Source organism: Cygnus olor, chromosome 3, assembly GCF_009769625.2.
Source record: "Cygnus olor isolate bCygOlo1 chromosome 3, bCygOlo1.pri.v2, whole genome shotgun sequence".
Lineage (NCBI taxonomy): Eukaryota > Metazoa > Chordata > Aves > Anseriformes > Anatidae > Cygnus > Cygnus olor.
Window position 1 is genome coordinate 98403691 of NC_049171.1, and position 16750 is coordinate 98420440.

Here is a 16750-nt window from a genome sequence, read left to right on the forward strand (position 1 = left end):
AGTCTCAGAAGTAACACAGAATAAATTTTTTTTTTAATCTTTTTTTTTTTCTGGTTCCTATTTCCCCTCGGGGTTAATACCACTCTAGCAGCAATTTTGAATCATGGAAAACCTAAAACCTTTCCCCTGCTACAGCACAAGTGTTAGTTGCCAAGAGAAGCCAACTGCACTGTGTCATCACCTTTTCTTCTTCTTTATATCCTCTAGATGGTGCTTGTGTGTCATATGTAGGTCATGCTGCTGCTAATCAAGCTTGGAAATTGATTTAAAATGCACGCCTACAGATTACTGGAAACAGTGGTTTGTGGTGGACATACTGGGTGGCTACCCGCTCCAAGCCTCCATCAGAGAAAATAATTGTCCTCAGCCTCTTCCCAAATGTGAGATACAGAATGGGAAAAATCCTATGGCATATTTACTACCATTTCTGAAGATTAAAATTTGATCATATTTGCATCACATCACACTTTAGCGTGCTAGTGATGCTCTGGGTTTCACCCCTTCTGTGCCCACTCACATCCAGTGGCAACTGGAGTTACATTTGTTATGCTGCATGCTCTGTATGTCCAAAACCATACATGGGAAACAAGGAATTCTTGACAAAAACGGCAATTTTAAAATACCAGAGCACCTTGCTTTTCCATGTACAACATTGCCAAGGCTTGCAGCAATCACAGCAAAATGGAAGCTTGTCTCTGGGCCACAGAAGCAGAGGAAATATCAGAGTAAGAATTTGGTGCAGGGAAGGAATGAGACAAGTATTCTGCCCCATGATCAGAGAAAGGGGGGTAACTCCAAATGAGTCTATTTTTCAGGAAAAAAAATCCATTCTGGAAAAAAAAATCCACCCTTTTCAGCCCTTTCTTATTTGACTTTTCATTCTGATTCAATGCACAAACGGACATAGAAATACTGAAATGTAACAGAAATTAAATCCTGACCACTCTTCTTTACTCAATTTCAACAGCATCTCATTTAGTTTTTTGATATCCAGCATAATTCCCCCAGCCCGGTCTTTCCTACCGGTGCCCACTTGGGACTGACCGGGTCATTTCACTTCCCCTCTTGCATTCATGCTCTTCAAATATTTGCAGACAAGTAACTCGGCTAGCCCATGTTTGGACTTCTTATCTCAAGAAGTTTCTTGCCTTAAAAATTTGCTCTTCCCTTCCCCACACCTTCTGTTTAAATGTACCAAGGGGTAGTCATCAACCATGTCCTCCTGCAAACAAAGCAACAGTTTACCCAGCTCCCAGCTGTACAAGAAGCGGGCTTTCCTGGGGAAAACCGACCATGGAATAGGAAAGCAGAGTGCAGCTGTGCTCTGCCCTGCAGAAAGTTGCTCCTGCTTCAGTTCTCTAGCCTACATATCTTTCAAGCCACCTTAGCAGGGAGGTGTGCACCCATGTATCAGTACAAGATGAATGACACAAACAGGAACCACTTCTCTTTAAGGTCCAAAAAGCCTTCTGTATCTTTTGTTGCCAATAAATTCATTCATACCAATGCTTCACTTTCAGAGCGCCAAAGACTGTTATTTAGAATAAGATCATCTAAGCCAGAAACTAGTTCCTAGTGCTGCTGCTACTCAGTTTTTTAAAACTCACTGGCATCTCCACAGCCATGCAGATGACATCCAGCCCTAGGTTTTGTGGTTGTTCTGTCCTCCAACAGCCTAGGGACAGATGCTGGAAGGAAGGAAAGGAGGTCTGAAGCATCCTCACCTGGGCACTTAAAGACCTGGTCCTGGAGCTTGACATTCAGCATACAATTATTTCAATGTGCAAACAGGCATGCCTGCAAAAACATCATCATTTTCCCTTGCTCCTTGTTAAAAGCATGCTTTAGAAATGAGCCGGGAGTTCACAAGCTTTTAAGCAGACCATTGAGCAGTCACACAAACCAGTGCCCATTCCCCCAGCAGCACAGGCTGGCTGCCTGCTTGCCTCAGGTACATATTTGCACTTCTTAAGCCTCCTCCCTTGGGGCAGCCCCAGCTCCACCCCAGCCTGCGACCTGCTTCCATCCTCCTCCTCCTGCCCAGCAGAGACGGACGGAGAGAGCCCTGCCAGGCAGACATGGCCAGGCTGGCAGCAAGGCTGTGCCAAGACAGAGCAGCCCTGGAGGGGCTGGGCTCCTATGGGAAGGCGGTCAGGTATTTGAACCAGGACTATGAAGTCCTGAAGCAGCGGTGCCTTCAGGCTGGTGCTCTCTTCAAGGATGAGGAGTTCCCAGCCTGTCCATCTGTGCTGGGCTACTGTGACCTGGGACCCTACTCCTTCAAGACCCAGGGGATAATCTGGAAGCGCCCCACGGTAAGAGTGTTTTATCATGGCATGTTTGGTTGGGGTCAGGTCTAACCAACACTCACCTGAACGCATCCATGCTAGAACAGAGCTGATGCTGAATGCCTGCTCTTCCTTTATGTTTTGTTTCTTTGTTTTATTCTATCCTGCCTTATCTTCATGGTTGTAAACAGAAGCAGGGTTGAAAAGGGGGAAAGCAAACAAACAAAACACAAAAACCAGCATTTTCTAAGCCTTTTGTAAAGCAAGGAATCCTATAACTGCCTCTTGGGAATCTGATTTCTCCCTTTTGATCCTGGCTCCTCAGAGCTACACATTCAGAGTGCAATCCAGGGACGCAAACTCCCTCTGCATATCCAGGCAGCGCAGGGCAGCCCAGGAGCCACTGACCATCAGTTGTAACAGTACCCACACCATGGTCCTTCTGCTGGGCACCCCAGGAAATTAAGCTAATACTTCAATAAAGCCATCTGCCCCACTTTAAGCTACCTATAACAGATGAAAAGCAGCTGACTGAAACTTATTGCCCAGACACTTACATCCCCTAAACGGCTTTTCGTTTAAAATAGTCATTTTCATCAGAAAAAAAATGCACTGAATTTTTAAGACACTTTTTTTTTTTTAAGCCACAAAATCTGGGCTTCAAAGATTTTTACGCACTTTCATTTTTCAGTTATTTGTTTCTGTACGTACTTTGCTCCTCCTCCATCATTTTTCCCCTCCTGGCAACATCAAGAAAAAGTAAGAAAAGAAGGAGGAAGGAAAAAATAACAACAAAAATAACTTACCTTCCTCTGATGGGGGATAGGAGGTAGGAGTATACAGGAAAAGTTCACGGCCTATTTTTTTTCCCTACCTAAAAGTTAGAAAAAGAAATTTGCAGATTCAGTAACTCCAAGTTTCCGCCCTTGCAAACCCACTTCAACACGTCACCAGATGATTCAGCAACAAGAATTGTGAACGTACCCCTTGATTTTGCCTGTCTTGGGCAAATGGAAACCTCAGATAACTCACTGAATTCTATCTTGCTCCCCATGCAAGAAAATTGTTGTGTCTGCTGCAGGTGGAGGCCATTACAAATGTAGCATGGCTAGGAATGCCTGAGGGCTGAACTCTAGCAGGGTTATGAATCCCAGTCCTCCCAGCTTTCCATCTGCAGAGAGTGCATGTGGTTGCAGGCTGATGGGATCGCTGTTCAGTTGTGGGGGTTCTGGAGGAGACCTGCTGTAGGAATGGCCCCCTGCAAAATAAACATCTACTGCTAAGGTCATCTCCCAGTGGGTTGTGACTGATGGTTTGCAGACAGCAAGTGCCAGACACTCCACCGTTGTAGACTTCACGATCTGACTCCTCCTCACGCACATGCAAAAAGAAGCCCTGGGTTGTTGCTGCCTCCACAACCCAGACACACAGGCGTGCTGTGCTCATAGCTGACAACTATTGCTTTCAGCAAGTTTAGGTGGCTGCCTGAGCTGCTCTCAACATAAGACACCAAGTTAAGCTTCCTGGGGACTGACCATTGCTGCCATCTAGAAAGAAACTCATGGGGAATGCCTAGGAGGAAGGGGAGGCTTTTGTTTCCTGAGGACAAAAGTTATATAAATACTTTCAGGAATGATGAAAGTGATTAATATTTATTGAACCTTTACACGGAAACAATGAACAAGAAGTAGGAACTTTTCAGACCTGAAGGGGTAATGCATACTTTGAAAACGTGTCTTTTCAGGAGTTATGTGCCAACCCTCAGTTTATAGTTGGAGGAGCTACTCGAACAGATGTCTGCCAAGGAGAGCTGGGTACGTACAGCACTTTTTTTTTCCCCCTTCTTCTTCCAAAACATGAAGCTTAACTTAAAAATTCCTCATAGACAGATGATTTTCTTGTCTACTTATAGACAGGTTAAGGCTGAGCGTCCCAGCACCTAGTTCACAGCCCCGAGTCAGGCGCCCTGGCTGTAGTATGAAAAAAGGCAGACACCCAACGAGGGTGCTCATTTCCCAGCAAAGGGCTTAAACAACCAGCACTGCTGCCTAGAACAGGGTACACATAGGTTTTTAAGAGCTGTGTCAAAGCTGGCACTCACCAAACTGTCTCCTGCAGGTAGTAAGCTAATTATCCCTGGTGGACTGCAAGACTTCCTTGCTTTTTTAACCTCTTAACACAGAGCTGGACACTAACCTTATAATTATAGCACTTGCCCTGAAGCGAGAGACTTGGTTTCATGCCTGTCGTAGGAAAACCGTCTCCAGAAACTCAAGGGACACTGAGGAAATTTCACCCTTCAGCCTAGTCATTGAGGATTTTTTTATGGGAGGCAGAACAAGATCCAGCCACAGTTTCACACAAGGAAAATGCACAATCACCAAGAAACAGAGTAGGAACTGGTTTAGTACAGGGGCTGGAGCTGTAATGTGCCATTTCAAGCCAAGCAGGATGGCCCATGAGTTAGGAACATGGGCCACACCATTAAAAAAAAAAAAATGAATGGAGCACATCAGCTTTGTAATGTCATCCATAATAAGCAATTTTTTCTAAGCCCTTCATGTTGAATGCTCCTACTGTTTGTACAGTGTTTTGTGTAGAGCTGTGAGCTAACAGAGGAAGGAGCAACCATGCACACTGGGCAAAAATACTACAAAAAAAAAAATACTACAAAAAAAAAAAAGGCAATGCTGCCCAGCTCTATGAATTGGAGCCTGATGCTGACAAGATGTCTCTCAGACAGACGTCACCCTCTCCTGGACCCACCACAGCAAAACCATCTTTCTTACCCATTTTTCTCCAGTTCTTGCCATCGTCTAAACAAAGCTCCTATGCAAACAGTTTTTATCCACCTCCTCCCACTGCCTCCCAAGAGCTGATGCATTGGCCTCTTTCCTGCCTGCCTCGTTGATAAGATCCAGCTGCAGGAGACAGCAGCAGCACCCTCTCCTGACTGCATACAGGGCCAAAAAGGCTGAAACTCTTGTAGTGAGAAATCAATAGATGAGAAACAGAGAAATCAGCCTTTCTCCCTTTTTCGTTGCTTACCACAGTACTCCTGACCTTACTGCTCCTCCATCCCATCTGTTGTGCAAATGAGATTCAAACAATTTCAGCAAATTATTGACGATAAATAATACCAGTGCTGTTCCTGTAAACACAGCACCATTAAAGCAATCACCAAGAAATTCCCTGGTGTGTGGGCCTGTATTCTAGCTGCTAAAAATAAGACGCCCAATCTGCTAGCTCCAGGATATTTATTCGGTGGATGCTGGAGCAGAATACAGGGAATCACTTACTGTATTCTAGGAGAATTGTTCAGATAAGTAATAAAAGCAACATTTCTCGTCATCTCCAATTCATAAATTTTCTGTAAGAGTATTAAAAAAAAACATACACCTGAAGTGAAACCTCATTTTCCTTGGCAGCTTACAGGTTAAAGGACTGAAGAACACTACCTGCTCTCCAACTAGAAGAGGTTAACACACTATTTGTGTTAAGCCTAGAAGCCAAATGCAAATACCCTCAGCCCCTTTTCAATTCTGTCACTTCCTGAACATCTCTTTGGAGTCCCAGGCCTTTGTGCTAAACAGGCTTTCATTTCACAGGGCAGTGCCCAAAGGCACCAAATAGTGGTGGCAACAGATCTGGGCCCAAATGGCTGCTGTGCAGCTGAGGAGGGTGCCTGTTCCTGGGATTTCTCCAACCAGCCTTTGGTGGGCTGGAGCCCAAATGCTGGTCCTGAAAAATTTCCTCCAGGCCTGGAGGAAAAGTCCAATAATCTACTTCTGCTTTTATTACAAGCTTCCCTTTGTCACCAAAAGTGGAAAAAAGAATATTATATATATTCTCACAAAGGAAGAAAGACCAAAAAAGAGGGGACAAATATAATCTACTTTTGTTTCTGAAAGGCAGTTTACAATTGCTTTTACACAAACTGATCCTTTACAAAATAAACTTCAGAATAGAGGCATGGGACTTACCTTTTATTGTTTAGGTGTTTGCTTTACATCTCAGAGGCGTATCCTATGCTTTTTTGTTATTTGGTCCAATACCTCAAATATCAAAGGACTTGTTATTAAAGCTGTCATGTAAAACACTTCTGTTGAAACAGACCTTGATTACGTATGTACATAAGCCATGTATGTGACCTGTTAACAAGTCCTTTAGGGAAATAGAGCCTATTTTTAATAATCTTCTGTGACATGTTTCATTTCTTTTAAAAATAACACTGCAGGTCAGGGTTTATATGAACAAAAGGAACAAGAAAACCCATAGTCAGTCTCACTCCATTAAACTTATTTCTTTGACAACAGTATAAGCTAGATGAGTATCAGCTTGGGAAGTTTCATGGGAACTTGAAAGACTTGAAATATTTTAAAAGTGCTTTGAACCATATCTTTTTGATAGCCTAGTAACAACTTGAAATGCAGTAACAGTCTTCATTATTAAAGGTGACTTAGAAAGTTTCCTTGCAGCTAGCTGAATAAGTTAACTACAGAATTGTTTGCAGAGGGTCTCAAGAAGGAAGTGGCATAAATTTAATTTAAAGAATATAAAACACATGCAAAAGCCTCTCAGATTAATATAGCTTTGCAGATCCACACCGGTTATATTCACGGAGCACCTTTGTTTTGAAGGCGCAAGAAGCAGCTTCCTTGACCTAGGCTGCCACCACAAGTACCATGAAGCCAATGCAGCTGCAGCCAGTGCACCTGAGCTGAGGACCCCAACCCATGTGCTTTGTCTTACTTTCATCTCAAAAGCAGATTTGAGGAGATTACAGGTAGACTGGAGACCAATCCAAAGCTTAGCAGCTCCATGATAGATCTGATACTTGTTAATGGAGCCTTTGGAGCTCCTGTAGGCAGCAAAGTGTTTTATAGTACTGGATTTGTTCACTAATTTTGCTATAAACATTCGCATATGTACCTCCTGAAGTTCAGCTCCATGAGTCCAGGGGTATTTTGTATCCTTGTTCTACTGGGTTGATCGCCTGGATCTCCAAAATACATTCACAGCCAACTACAGGTCCCAAAGAGAATAAAACCTGTTCCTTTGCTGGGTGCTCCCTTACCGTTCAGTACACAGCTGCAGATCTTAATTAATTTCCATAAAACACTACAGGAAGCCTTTCTTTGAAACCTCAAATCAGGTATAGCCTCCACTGCCAGAAATTACAAAGATGGTGGGTCAGTGCTTTGGTGTCTGGTAGCATGCTCCAGGTACTAGGGGCTCTCAACAAGCCCTTCCAGCAGAGAGTAAAGTCAGGAGTTAAATCTGCTTGACAAAGCGGGAAGCAAGAGCAATAGTATTGTACTTTGATCCCTTCCAAACACCTAGCATTGGTGTAACAGCAACAAGCTAGGATGCAGTACAGAAGTGTTCCTATGCTGTCTGTTTAGATTGTGGAACCCAACACTTGGATATTTGGTTTAAACTCCTCCGTTACTATGTCATTGAAAAGTGCAGGTGCTCTGAGTGTAGACACTTTGATAGCAGCTAAACAGAAACCAAGTGCTGCTTTATAGCAACTGAAACTAATCAAATTTCTCATTAAATATATGGCTCCTGTGCAAGCAGTGCACTTGGGTAAACATCATTGACATAGACGAGCCACACAGCTCCCACGTCACCAAAGACTCTATATCCATTGCAGGAACTTGATTGTCTCTAAACCAGGAAGCACCTACATAGCACTGAGAATGAAGGTCATTTCAGTGCATCTGTGTGCAGGCAGAGAGAGTATTTCAAGCAGGCTAACAGTCAAAGCAGTGCTTCAAAATAGTATGTGTATCTATGTGTATGCGCAGCTAGGTTTCACATTTACCTTCCCTAGCACAAACTCAAGGTCATAACTGTCCATTTCAAATTAAAAAAAAAAAATAATAATAATAAAAAGCATCACCAACATTACAAATGACTTTGGATCCAGGAATCGGTCTGGTTTCTTTTTAGCACATTCAGCAGTAACAGCAGTAAACACTGTAATTGGCACTTGTCTAATACTTTTGTTTGTGAAATATGAGACTGAGCAGGAAGCAGCATATGTGCCTGTAGGTGATTTAGCCTCACAGGTCTAATGCCGAGAAGACTTTTTTTTCCATTTCTAAAAGCTAAAAGGGTACAACTTCAAATGTATGTTGTGAGCAGAAATTTGTCATTTTTTCTGACTATAATTGTATGGGAAATATAGTCTAATTATATACATAATTCATTGGCCAATTGGCCTCATTTTCTCTCCCTCCAAAATTCACTCATTTAGGAAGGAAATCAAATCGTTTCCTCAGAATTTGGAAAGTGACTTATAACCTTTAGCTGTACTGCGACAAGTTTTAGGGGTCCTACATCAGCTGCCTTTCCAGAAAGCTTGTTACCACACTGTACTCCAGGCACAGCACTATTAGTGCTAAACAAAACAGTAATAGCTGCTGCCAGCAAAGCAATGGTGAACTTTGAGAAAACAAAACAAAATAAAATAAACCCTACACGATGTCAGTAGATATGCCTTAAAAAAAAACAACAAACACACACACAAAAAACAAACCAAAAAAAAACACAGAACCGAAAAAACATAAGGATTTATCATTATCAAGGGCTGAGAAGCCTTATTAATAAGCCAGGATCCCATTGTGATTTATGAGAAGAGGCAACCTGCACAATTCAGGCTCTGCTCTGGGAGCTCCTTGATATGGACAGCTTACTGTATCTTCTTTGATTTGTGTTAATGCTGGCATCACAGGAACCTGAACATAATGCATTACTTGTATATAAAGCTGGCCTCAATCCATTTGCATCTAGGCACCCCATGTGAACCTATTTTACCAAGCTACTGCAGAGCAGCCAATTCCCAGCTGATTCCTGTCAGAGGGAAGGTTAATAGCTGCTCAGCCACAAGCTTAGCCAAAGATATTATGCCCCCAAGTAAGGTTTAGAGATGGTGCTCTGCATTGCTCGAGGCAGGCAAAGGTATTTTTAAGGACAAGTTCACCGCTGCAACTCTTCCAATACAATTCTTCCCAAGCACACGTTAAACAGATTCACCCCTAGTGCTTCCGCAGGAAGTTGGATTGCACGGTGAGTTTGCAGGAGGCAGAAGTGCCAATGTCATTCACACTCCCAGATGCTAAGACATTAATTCATACCATAAGAGAGCTGTAAAGGATTTCACGCTGCATTTGGCATCTTGCAAGGATGAAATTCTGAAATTGCTTAGTCCTGAGTCAGAGAAGTAAATAGCACATCTAAGTATACCCCTCTCATTTCACTGACTCTTCTGCCTAATTGTGCATCAAACGTGCACCATCCTCAAAAAAGCCCAGAGCAATTTCCCTTTCACCAGTTGTAAAAACCGGGCCTGAACCAGGAAAGAGGAACCCCTTACAGATGTTGCTTGTTGGGAAAGCACCAACTCCTCACTGCTACAGACCTTCCCTGATTTCACCACGGGCTGGAGGATATGGCAGGGACACCAGGAGTCCCGCTCTGCCATGTCCCCAGAAACAGCCTTCTGTGCTTCACAGCAACCCAGGAACAACAAGAATGTCTGGAGAAGCTGGAAATATTAGGTCTTCTGGTCTAACCCTATAAAACTTTCCTTCTTCCTCCTCTGAAGGGCCGCTTCCCAGGCTTACCACCATTATTTCTACATCTACAAGGAAAAAGCAGAAATTATAACAGCATAAGGCATACACCTGTACCAAGAAAAGCCTCAAAGAAATAGTTACAAAACAAGTCTGAGCATTCTCAGTCTCATTTTTTCCCTGCATCTATGTTTTCTTGGGAGAGATTATTATTTTTTTTTTTTCACCTTGAGTTCTCCAGTTTTACTTACTTCACACATGGATGTCTAGGGCTAAGAGGAATCTTCCAAGCCAGTGAATTAGGTCCTGTCCCGCTGAATGCATAATAATTTAAAAAATAATTGGGTTGAAGGTGAGCTTGAGAAGGTTTTTGGTCATAGCTGCTCTAGAGGCTGAAGCTTTTTGATTCTCTATTCTATATGTGCAGCAACAACTTTTTCCTATTTCTAGTTTAAACATCTCATGACACTTTTATTGTGATTTATCCCTCTTTTTTTTTTTTTTTTTTTTTTTTTTTTTTACAAGGGGAACCTTACCTTTCAAGTAAGAGCTCTTGGCTCAAACAGCTTTTTTGCAAGGTCCTGTCTCACACTTCCCCTTTAAATTTGTATAGGAGGAGCAAGACACTTTTTTTTTTTTTTTGACTTTTTAAATAGGAAATGCAGATAGATGGGGATAAGCAGGTAACCCAGACATCTTCTATGCCCTTCCAGCTTGAATGCTGTTCCCTGAATGTGGCAGCCAGGATGGCACAGAGCAGTGCTAGGGAAGGCTTAGGAACACCTCACCTGCTGATGATACATTTTCCCTCCCCATTGGAAACGGCTATGCTATGCACATTGGGTGGGTCACATTTTTGTACCTCTATCAGATCAGCTAGCTCAGGTGGTTACAGGCCATCACACCAGGGGCACTTTTTCCGGGTGTTTCTCAAGTTTTTGCATGCCTGGCTGGGATCAGCTGTTTCTGGGTCAGCTCATAGGAGGCATCCAGCTACCTCCTAGGAGGTACAGGCAACAGAAAGCACACAGCACTATGCAAGTCCCAGTATCTTATCTTTACAGTCATAGTAATCATGGTACTGAAACGTAAAGCCCAAGTCAATATAAATTGTTATCTACTGCTCTAAGATATTAAATCATGCTATGTATTAAACTCTGTCCTCGGTTTCTCCATTAGCTAATTTCCAATGAAGCAAGAGTTGTGCCACTTCATTCTGCAGTATATGCACCTACACAAAGAAACTATGTCTTGACACAAATAATCCACAGGGAACCAGGGTAATTTTAGCACCTTCAGAGCAATTTTGTTTTCCTAGACTTTGTGCACACCTCAGAAAGTAACACAGAGCCACAAAAGTGCTTCCTAATCTTTGCAATACACAAATACACTGAGAAATCCATGAGTCTCTGAGTTTCCCAATAACAAGCAAAGGCTTCCACCTACCCAACCTCTGATCCACAACAAGCTAGCAACCCAGCAAACAGCTCAAGCCGTAAGACACCTAGCCTCCAGCACAGGCTAGGCATGCCTACCCTTCTCAGGGCAGCCAGTGAGCCAGAGAAAGGACTTGCCTATTTTCAGAGTTCCCACTAGATTTCAGTTTCCATCAGACTCACAAGCAGAACTGTTATAGTCCTTGGTGCTAGTTCAAGTCAGACCTTCAAAGAAAGGACTGAAATGAAATAGCTAGGTAAAAGTTCACCCTATCAATTAAAACTTCTAAAAAAAAAAAAAAAAAAAAAAAAAAAAAGAAGAACCCAGAACCCTCCTTCAACCAACACTGAGCTTTTACCCTCTGCTCACCTTCTAAGCCCCTGCCTCTCCCAGCTGCATTGGTTTGGGACTAGTTAAGGTAGCACAGGTCACCTCTGCACCACCCAGCCGGGCTTTGCAACCCACAAACCCAAATGCTTGCTCTCTTTGGCTATGCTCTTTGTTTCCTGAAGGTATTAGAACGCTTAGCTAAAACTGCCTACTTTCACAGTTTCATCAAAAAATCAAAATAGCAAAAGCCTGAACTAGACCATTAAAATTACCACCGTGTTCACCCTCAGAGACCCTACAATACACAACAAAACAAGAATTATTTGCTGAACCAATATAGAATCTGATAGGATTTTGCAAATACATAATGCTGGCATTTTAGTCTATGTAGGAGTGTGATATATTGGTGAAAGGACCAGCTCAGCAAAATGTTATTTTTTAATGAACTTTTCCACCTTGGATTGTGTATGTTTTTAGGTGATTGCTGGCTCCTGGCTGCCATTGCATCTCTGACTTTGAATCCAGATATTCTGTACCGTGTTGTTCCCAAAGCTCAAAGTTTCCAGGAGGACTATGCTGGCATCTTTCATTTCCAGGTAACTCTCTCATTGGGGTATTGAGAATAAAAGAGGAAAACCATAGTATTTAGCTGAAAGCAGGTCTTTTAATCATTGACACAGGCTGAATATTCAAGAATTACAGTGTGTAAGTGAAATTGATGGGGTGAAGAAAAGAACAGAGTTAAATGCTAAATAATGTTAACTGACATTTACTCACTGGCTAGGCTCTGCTGTCTTACAGCTGATAGGGCTCTAGCAAGTTACACATTTTTTGTAAACTGAGCCAAACTATCATACCATGAAAGCCATGCCAACCTCTGTATCTGCTGACCATTGAAAGGGAATCTAGGCTGATGAGGTTACTTCTCCTTCCCTTCCCTCTCCACTGCTTTGTTTGGATTTCCTTGCCTGCAGACCATAGAAGTTAGGCTCAAGCGTGAGCAGTGTGGATTCACCCTACAAAACTAAAGGAGGTGTTTGGGTGAGGGCAGATGTTATAGAGCACATACCTATACATTCCTCCTGCTCATCTCAACAGAGGGGTTATCGTGTTTATTATCCTCTTTCCTTTCCCTCCAGGACTGTATCAGATTCTGTAAATGAACTGAATGGTTCAAGTGCTCATGCAAAAAATTAGTTTCAGTAATGTTTCACACATTTCCCAATATTTTCAGAAGGCACTGGCACTATTGAGTGCATCCCCTTTTGGGTGACATCTCCTTGCAGCATTTTTAGAGGCATGATTTTTTTTATTTTTTTTCCCCGTGGATTGGGCCTTAAAAGAGTAGACAAGAAAATAGGACTTTTGAGACTCCTGTCAACTCACTAGCTTTCTGGACCCTTCACTATGTAATCTATGCATGGAGAATGGGCTATTCCAGATGTTATGTGGAAGAAGTTGCTGTTAATGGTACCTATCAGCAACACTTTAATAGTGTTTAAGGAGCCTGCTCAGCATTTCACAGGGATTTGCCTCAATTACAAGGAAGAGGAAGGTGGTAGTGCAGAGCCATTATTTATACACCAGCCCTAATCATCTCTTCCTCTCTTCTTTTTGTTAGTTCTGGCAGTACGGGGAGTGGGTGGATGTCGTGGTGGATGACCGGCTGCCGACCAAGAACGGGAAGCTGCTCTTTGTGCACTCGGAGGAAGGCAACGAGTTCTGGAGTGCACTGCTGGAGAAGGCCTATGCCAAGTATGGTGGCTGGCTGGGAGGAAGCACTCCTGGGTGTTCAGAAGTTGACTGATCACACTGATGATCAGACAGACCTACAGATAATTATTTCTTTCTGCAGTGCACATGCTTACAAGTGGAGATGGCCCCTTACATGGCTCTGTCATTTCCCCCACAGGCTAAATGGCTCTTACGAAGCTCTCACTGGAGGGTCCACTATAGAAGGGTTTGAGGATTTTACTGGAGGCATCTCTGAGTCCTATAATCTGCGGAGGGCTCCTTCAAACTTGTACCAAATCATCCAGAAGGCTCTGAGAGCTGGGTCACTGCTTGGCTGTTCCATTGATGTAAGAGACTGCCATTGCTCTCTGCTCTGCTCTGCTCTGCTCTTCTGCTCTGCTCTTCACTCAGGAACATATCATAAGTAGGAAGGTCTGAATTAAATGCAAACAGAAATCAGTGGGAGACTTAATTGATTTCAGTTATAAAAACTTCGGACAAGGTTCTAAAAAAGAGCTCCCATCATGCCTCCCTTTTTACAAGACAGCCTGTTATAATGCTTAGAATAATGAGCTGGGGACTGGTCTTCCTGAACTCTGTTCTCATTCTCTGAGTATCTTTTCTCATTCAAATTATGTGTAATGTCAGCTCCAGACACTCTTTGATTTGTACCTGACTCGGGTACTTTGCTGTAGCTTGTACTCTGATTCTGGCTTTGTTTTTCAATCAAAAAAATAATTTATACCTACAAACTCTCTCAAGTTACAGATGATGCATGTATGTGTTTTGGAAAATCCACACCTTTCATATGCTGTTTCATAATCTTGTTTTGAATCCTGGTTTATAGCATGTAGGATTACCAGAGCTCTGATTTTGATATGCTGGATCCTAACCAAGGTGGGTTTGAGCCGAGTTCACACGTACATGTCTCTGCAGGTGACTGGATCTGTTACCTAAGAAGGGAATTGGTTCTAGATTTAAATTTCATTAAGTCTCTGCTGTGCAGACTCTCTGACTGCATATTTGAGGGCATGAAACTCCGGAGGTGAACTCTTGCTGTGAATCTCACTTCTATTTAATATACATTGCATCAGGAATATTGATACTTGTTGTGCATACCACTTTGTATATCTTCCCCCATATTAATCTGCTCATGAAAGCTGTGTTAGTACACAATATATGGCCCTAAGTGTGAATATTTTTAATGCCCAAGGTAACTCGTGCATCTGAAACAGAAGCAATCACAAGTCTGAAGCTGGTAAAGGGACACGCTTATTCTGTCACTGGAGCGGAAGAGGTAAGCCAGCTTTTCTGCAGCTCATCCAGACTGGCTGAAGTGTTTGTACCTGCCATTATACAAAACAGCTTGCAACACTGCAGTACCTTCAACCTTGTGATGTCTTTCTGTGACTGACCAAATAAAAATGCTTCACGTATTCATGCTGCATAAGGTGGGAGAGTGTACTTTGCCAATCAACTCTAATGGGAAAGGAGTCAAAGCCTCTAGTGAACAACCTTAGCAGTCTCACCTGCCCAGCCTGCCACAGATATTCACATTTCTCTGAAACTGGAGTCATTACAGAGATGTCCGTGCCAAGTACTCTCTTTCCAACCTTGCTGTGTTGTACAGTATCTTTTAAGGATGTAGATATTCTACTGTTTTGTAGCTGATATTTTTCCTTGCAGGTTGCTGTCATTATATGAAATGGTGAGTGCTGCAGCTAATGGCTCACTTGGTGGCACAGGATAATGTAAAAATTAGGGTGGAAGACTTCTAGGTGTCTTTTAACTATTGCAAACTGTAATGGACTGTATCACTCAAGGACAAATCATGTTTTATCCTTTCTGAAAAGCAATTGCTCCATGATGATTGGAATAATGGGAGTGCTCAGGTTCTGTTTGTTGTGGATCTTTTAGGTACATTACCGAGGACGGCCAGAGAAACTTGTGAGGCTTAGAAATCCCTGGGGTGAAGTGGAATGGACTGGAGCCTGGAGTGATAAGTAGGTGTTTATATGCTCTTGCCTCTCCCTCTTCGGTATATTTTGGTATCTTTTAAAAATTAAATTAGGAGTATGCAGTTTAATCAAATCACAAAGCATGTTTAGGAAAGATAGTAAATCAGTTGGAATAAAACACTATTAATTTGTTAGGAAAGTTAGGTATTGATCCGTTCTGCCTCAGGCAGAACTTTCTAATAAGAGAGAACAGTCCAAGTTTTAACTGCAAGCAGTCTAATGCAAGCCATACCCATGCCATTTTGCAAGATGACTTTTCTCAGACTGATCCTATTGATACTGCCAAGACCTTAACAGGACAGGCAAATTAATTCCATTGCTGAAAAATACAACAGGGCTACAACGTTGTGCCTCTGCTTCAGCTCTGAGTTTGCTAGGCTCTAAATCTGCCAAATATTTGATTTCTACTCGAGAATCATGAAAGAAATGGGGATGTTGACTCAGCTAAGGACCAGAAGTTTGAATAGCTATCAAAAGCTGTCAGGGCTTGGAATCTCATGGGAGTGGCAGTGACACCACCTCATTTATTTTTATTTTTAGAACGGCATGGATTTTACTATCATTTGGGCCAAGATGTATTTTTTGCAAGCACTTATTTTGAGATCTCAAATTCCCGTCCTGACCACAGTGCAGGTGCTGATGTAGGAAATACAGATAAACATCAGAATTATTTATATCTTTATCAGAGCTGCTTTGCTCAGCCCCTGCCCATGGCAAGGAGGGGTTGGAATTAGAAGATCTTTAAGGTCACTTCCAACCTGAACCATTCCATGATTCCAAGATAATGTGCCTCCAGTACACACATGCCATACCCTGATTTTGCTGCACCTGTTTAACCATGGGACAACCCTGCTGAGACAGACACCAAACTGCACAGCCACGTGGGAGCAGATCGAATCAGAATCTGGCTTGTTGCACGGTAACATTGGAGTGGGAAAGAGACAATACTGTTTTTTTTTTCATCATATTTTCAAATTCCATTTTTTTGCTTTCTTGTTCATTGGTGATCTCAGCAGTGGAGATTTTTATCATTTCCCTAGGGAGAATATCAGGCAACCCAATAGCTCTTACAATTGAGAAGCTCTACCCAACTTTCAGGCTGCATGTTACTTAATCCGGACAGTCTGTGATACGTACATTTTGGCACCTGACAGTGATGATTCAATTCAAGGCTTATTTGTTGAAAATATGGTTGCAGTCTGATTCCAGCCCTGTTTGGTATGTTGCAGCGTGTGCCTCCCCTGGAAGGGGCAGAAGGTCTAGTTGTTGCAGAAATACATAGTCCTTTGTCAGCTGTGACTGAAAGCAGAAACTGTCTGATCTTGTTGCAAAATGAAATACAGCTGAGCAATACTGCTTT

General features: G+C 42.5%; 1 protein-coding gene across 1 annotated transcript in view; it reads left to right on the forward strand.

The window, feature by feature from the left end:
• The first annotated feature begins 1648 nt into the window (after positions 1–1648).
• LOC121067172 (calpain-8-like) overlaps positions 1649–16750 on the forward strand; it is a 28975-nt gene continuing 13873 nt past the window's right edge. The window contains exons 1-7 of the mRNA XM_040551326.1: positions 1649–2315; positions 4033–4102; positions 12116–12234; positions 13260–13393; positions 13551–13719; positions 14586–14669; positions 15290–15375. Of these exons, the coding sequence (XP_040407260.1) occupies positions 2079–2315; positions 4033–4102; positions 12116–12234; positions 13260–13393; positions 13551–13719; positions 14586–14669; positions 15290–15375 (899 nt within the window). The 5' untranslated portion in view covers positions 1649–2078. The remainder of the gene's footprint in view (positions 2316–4032; positions 4103–12115; positions 12235–13259; positions 13394–13550; positions 13720–14585; positions 14670–15289; positions 15376–16750) is intronic.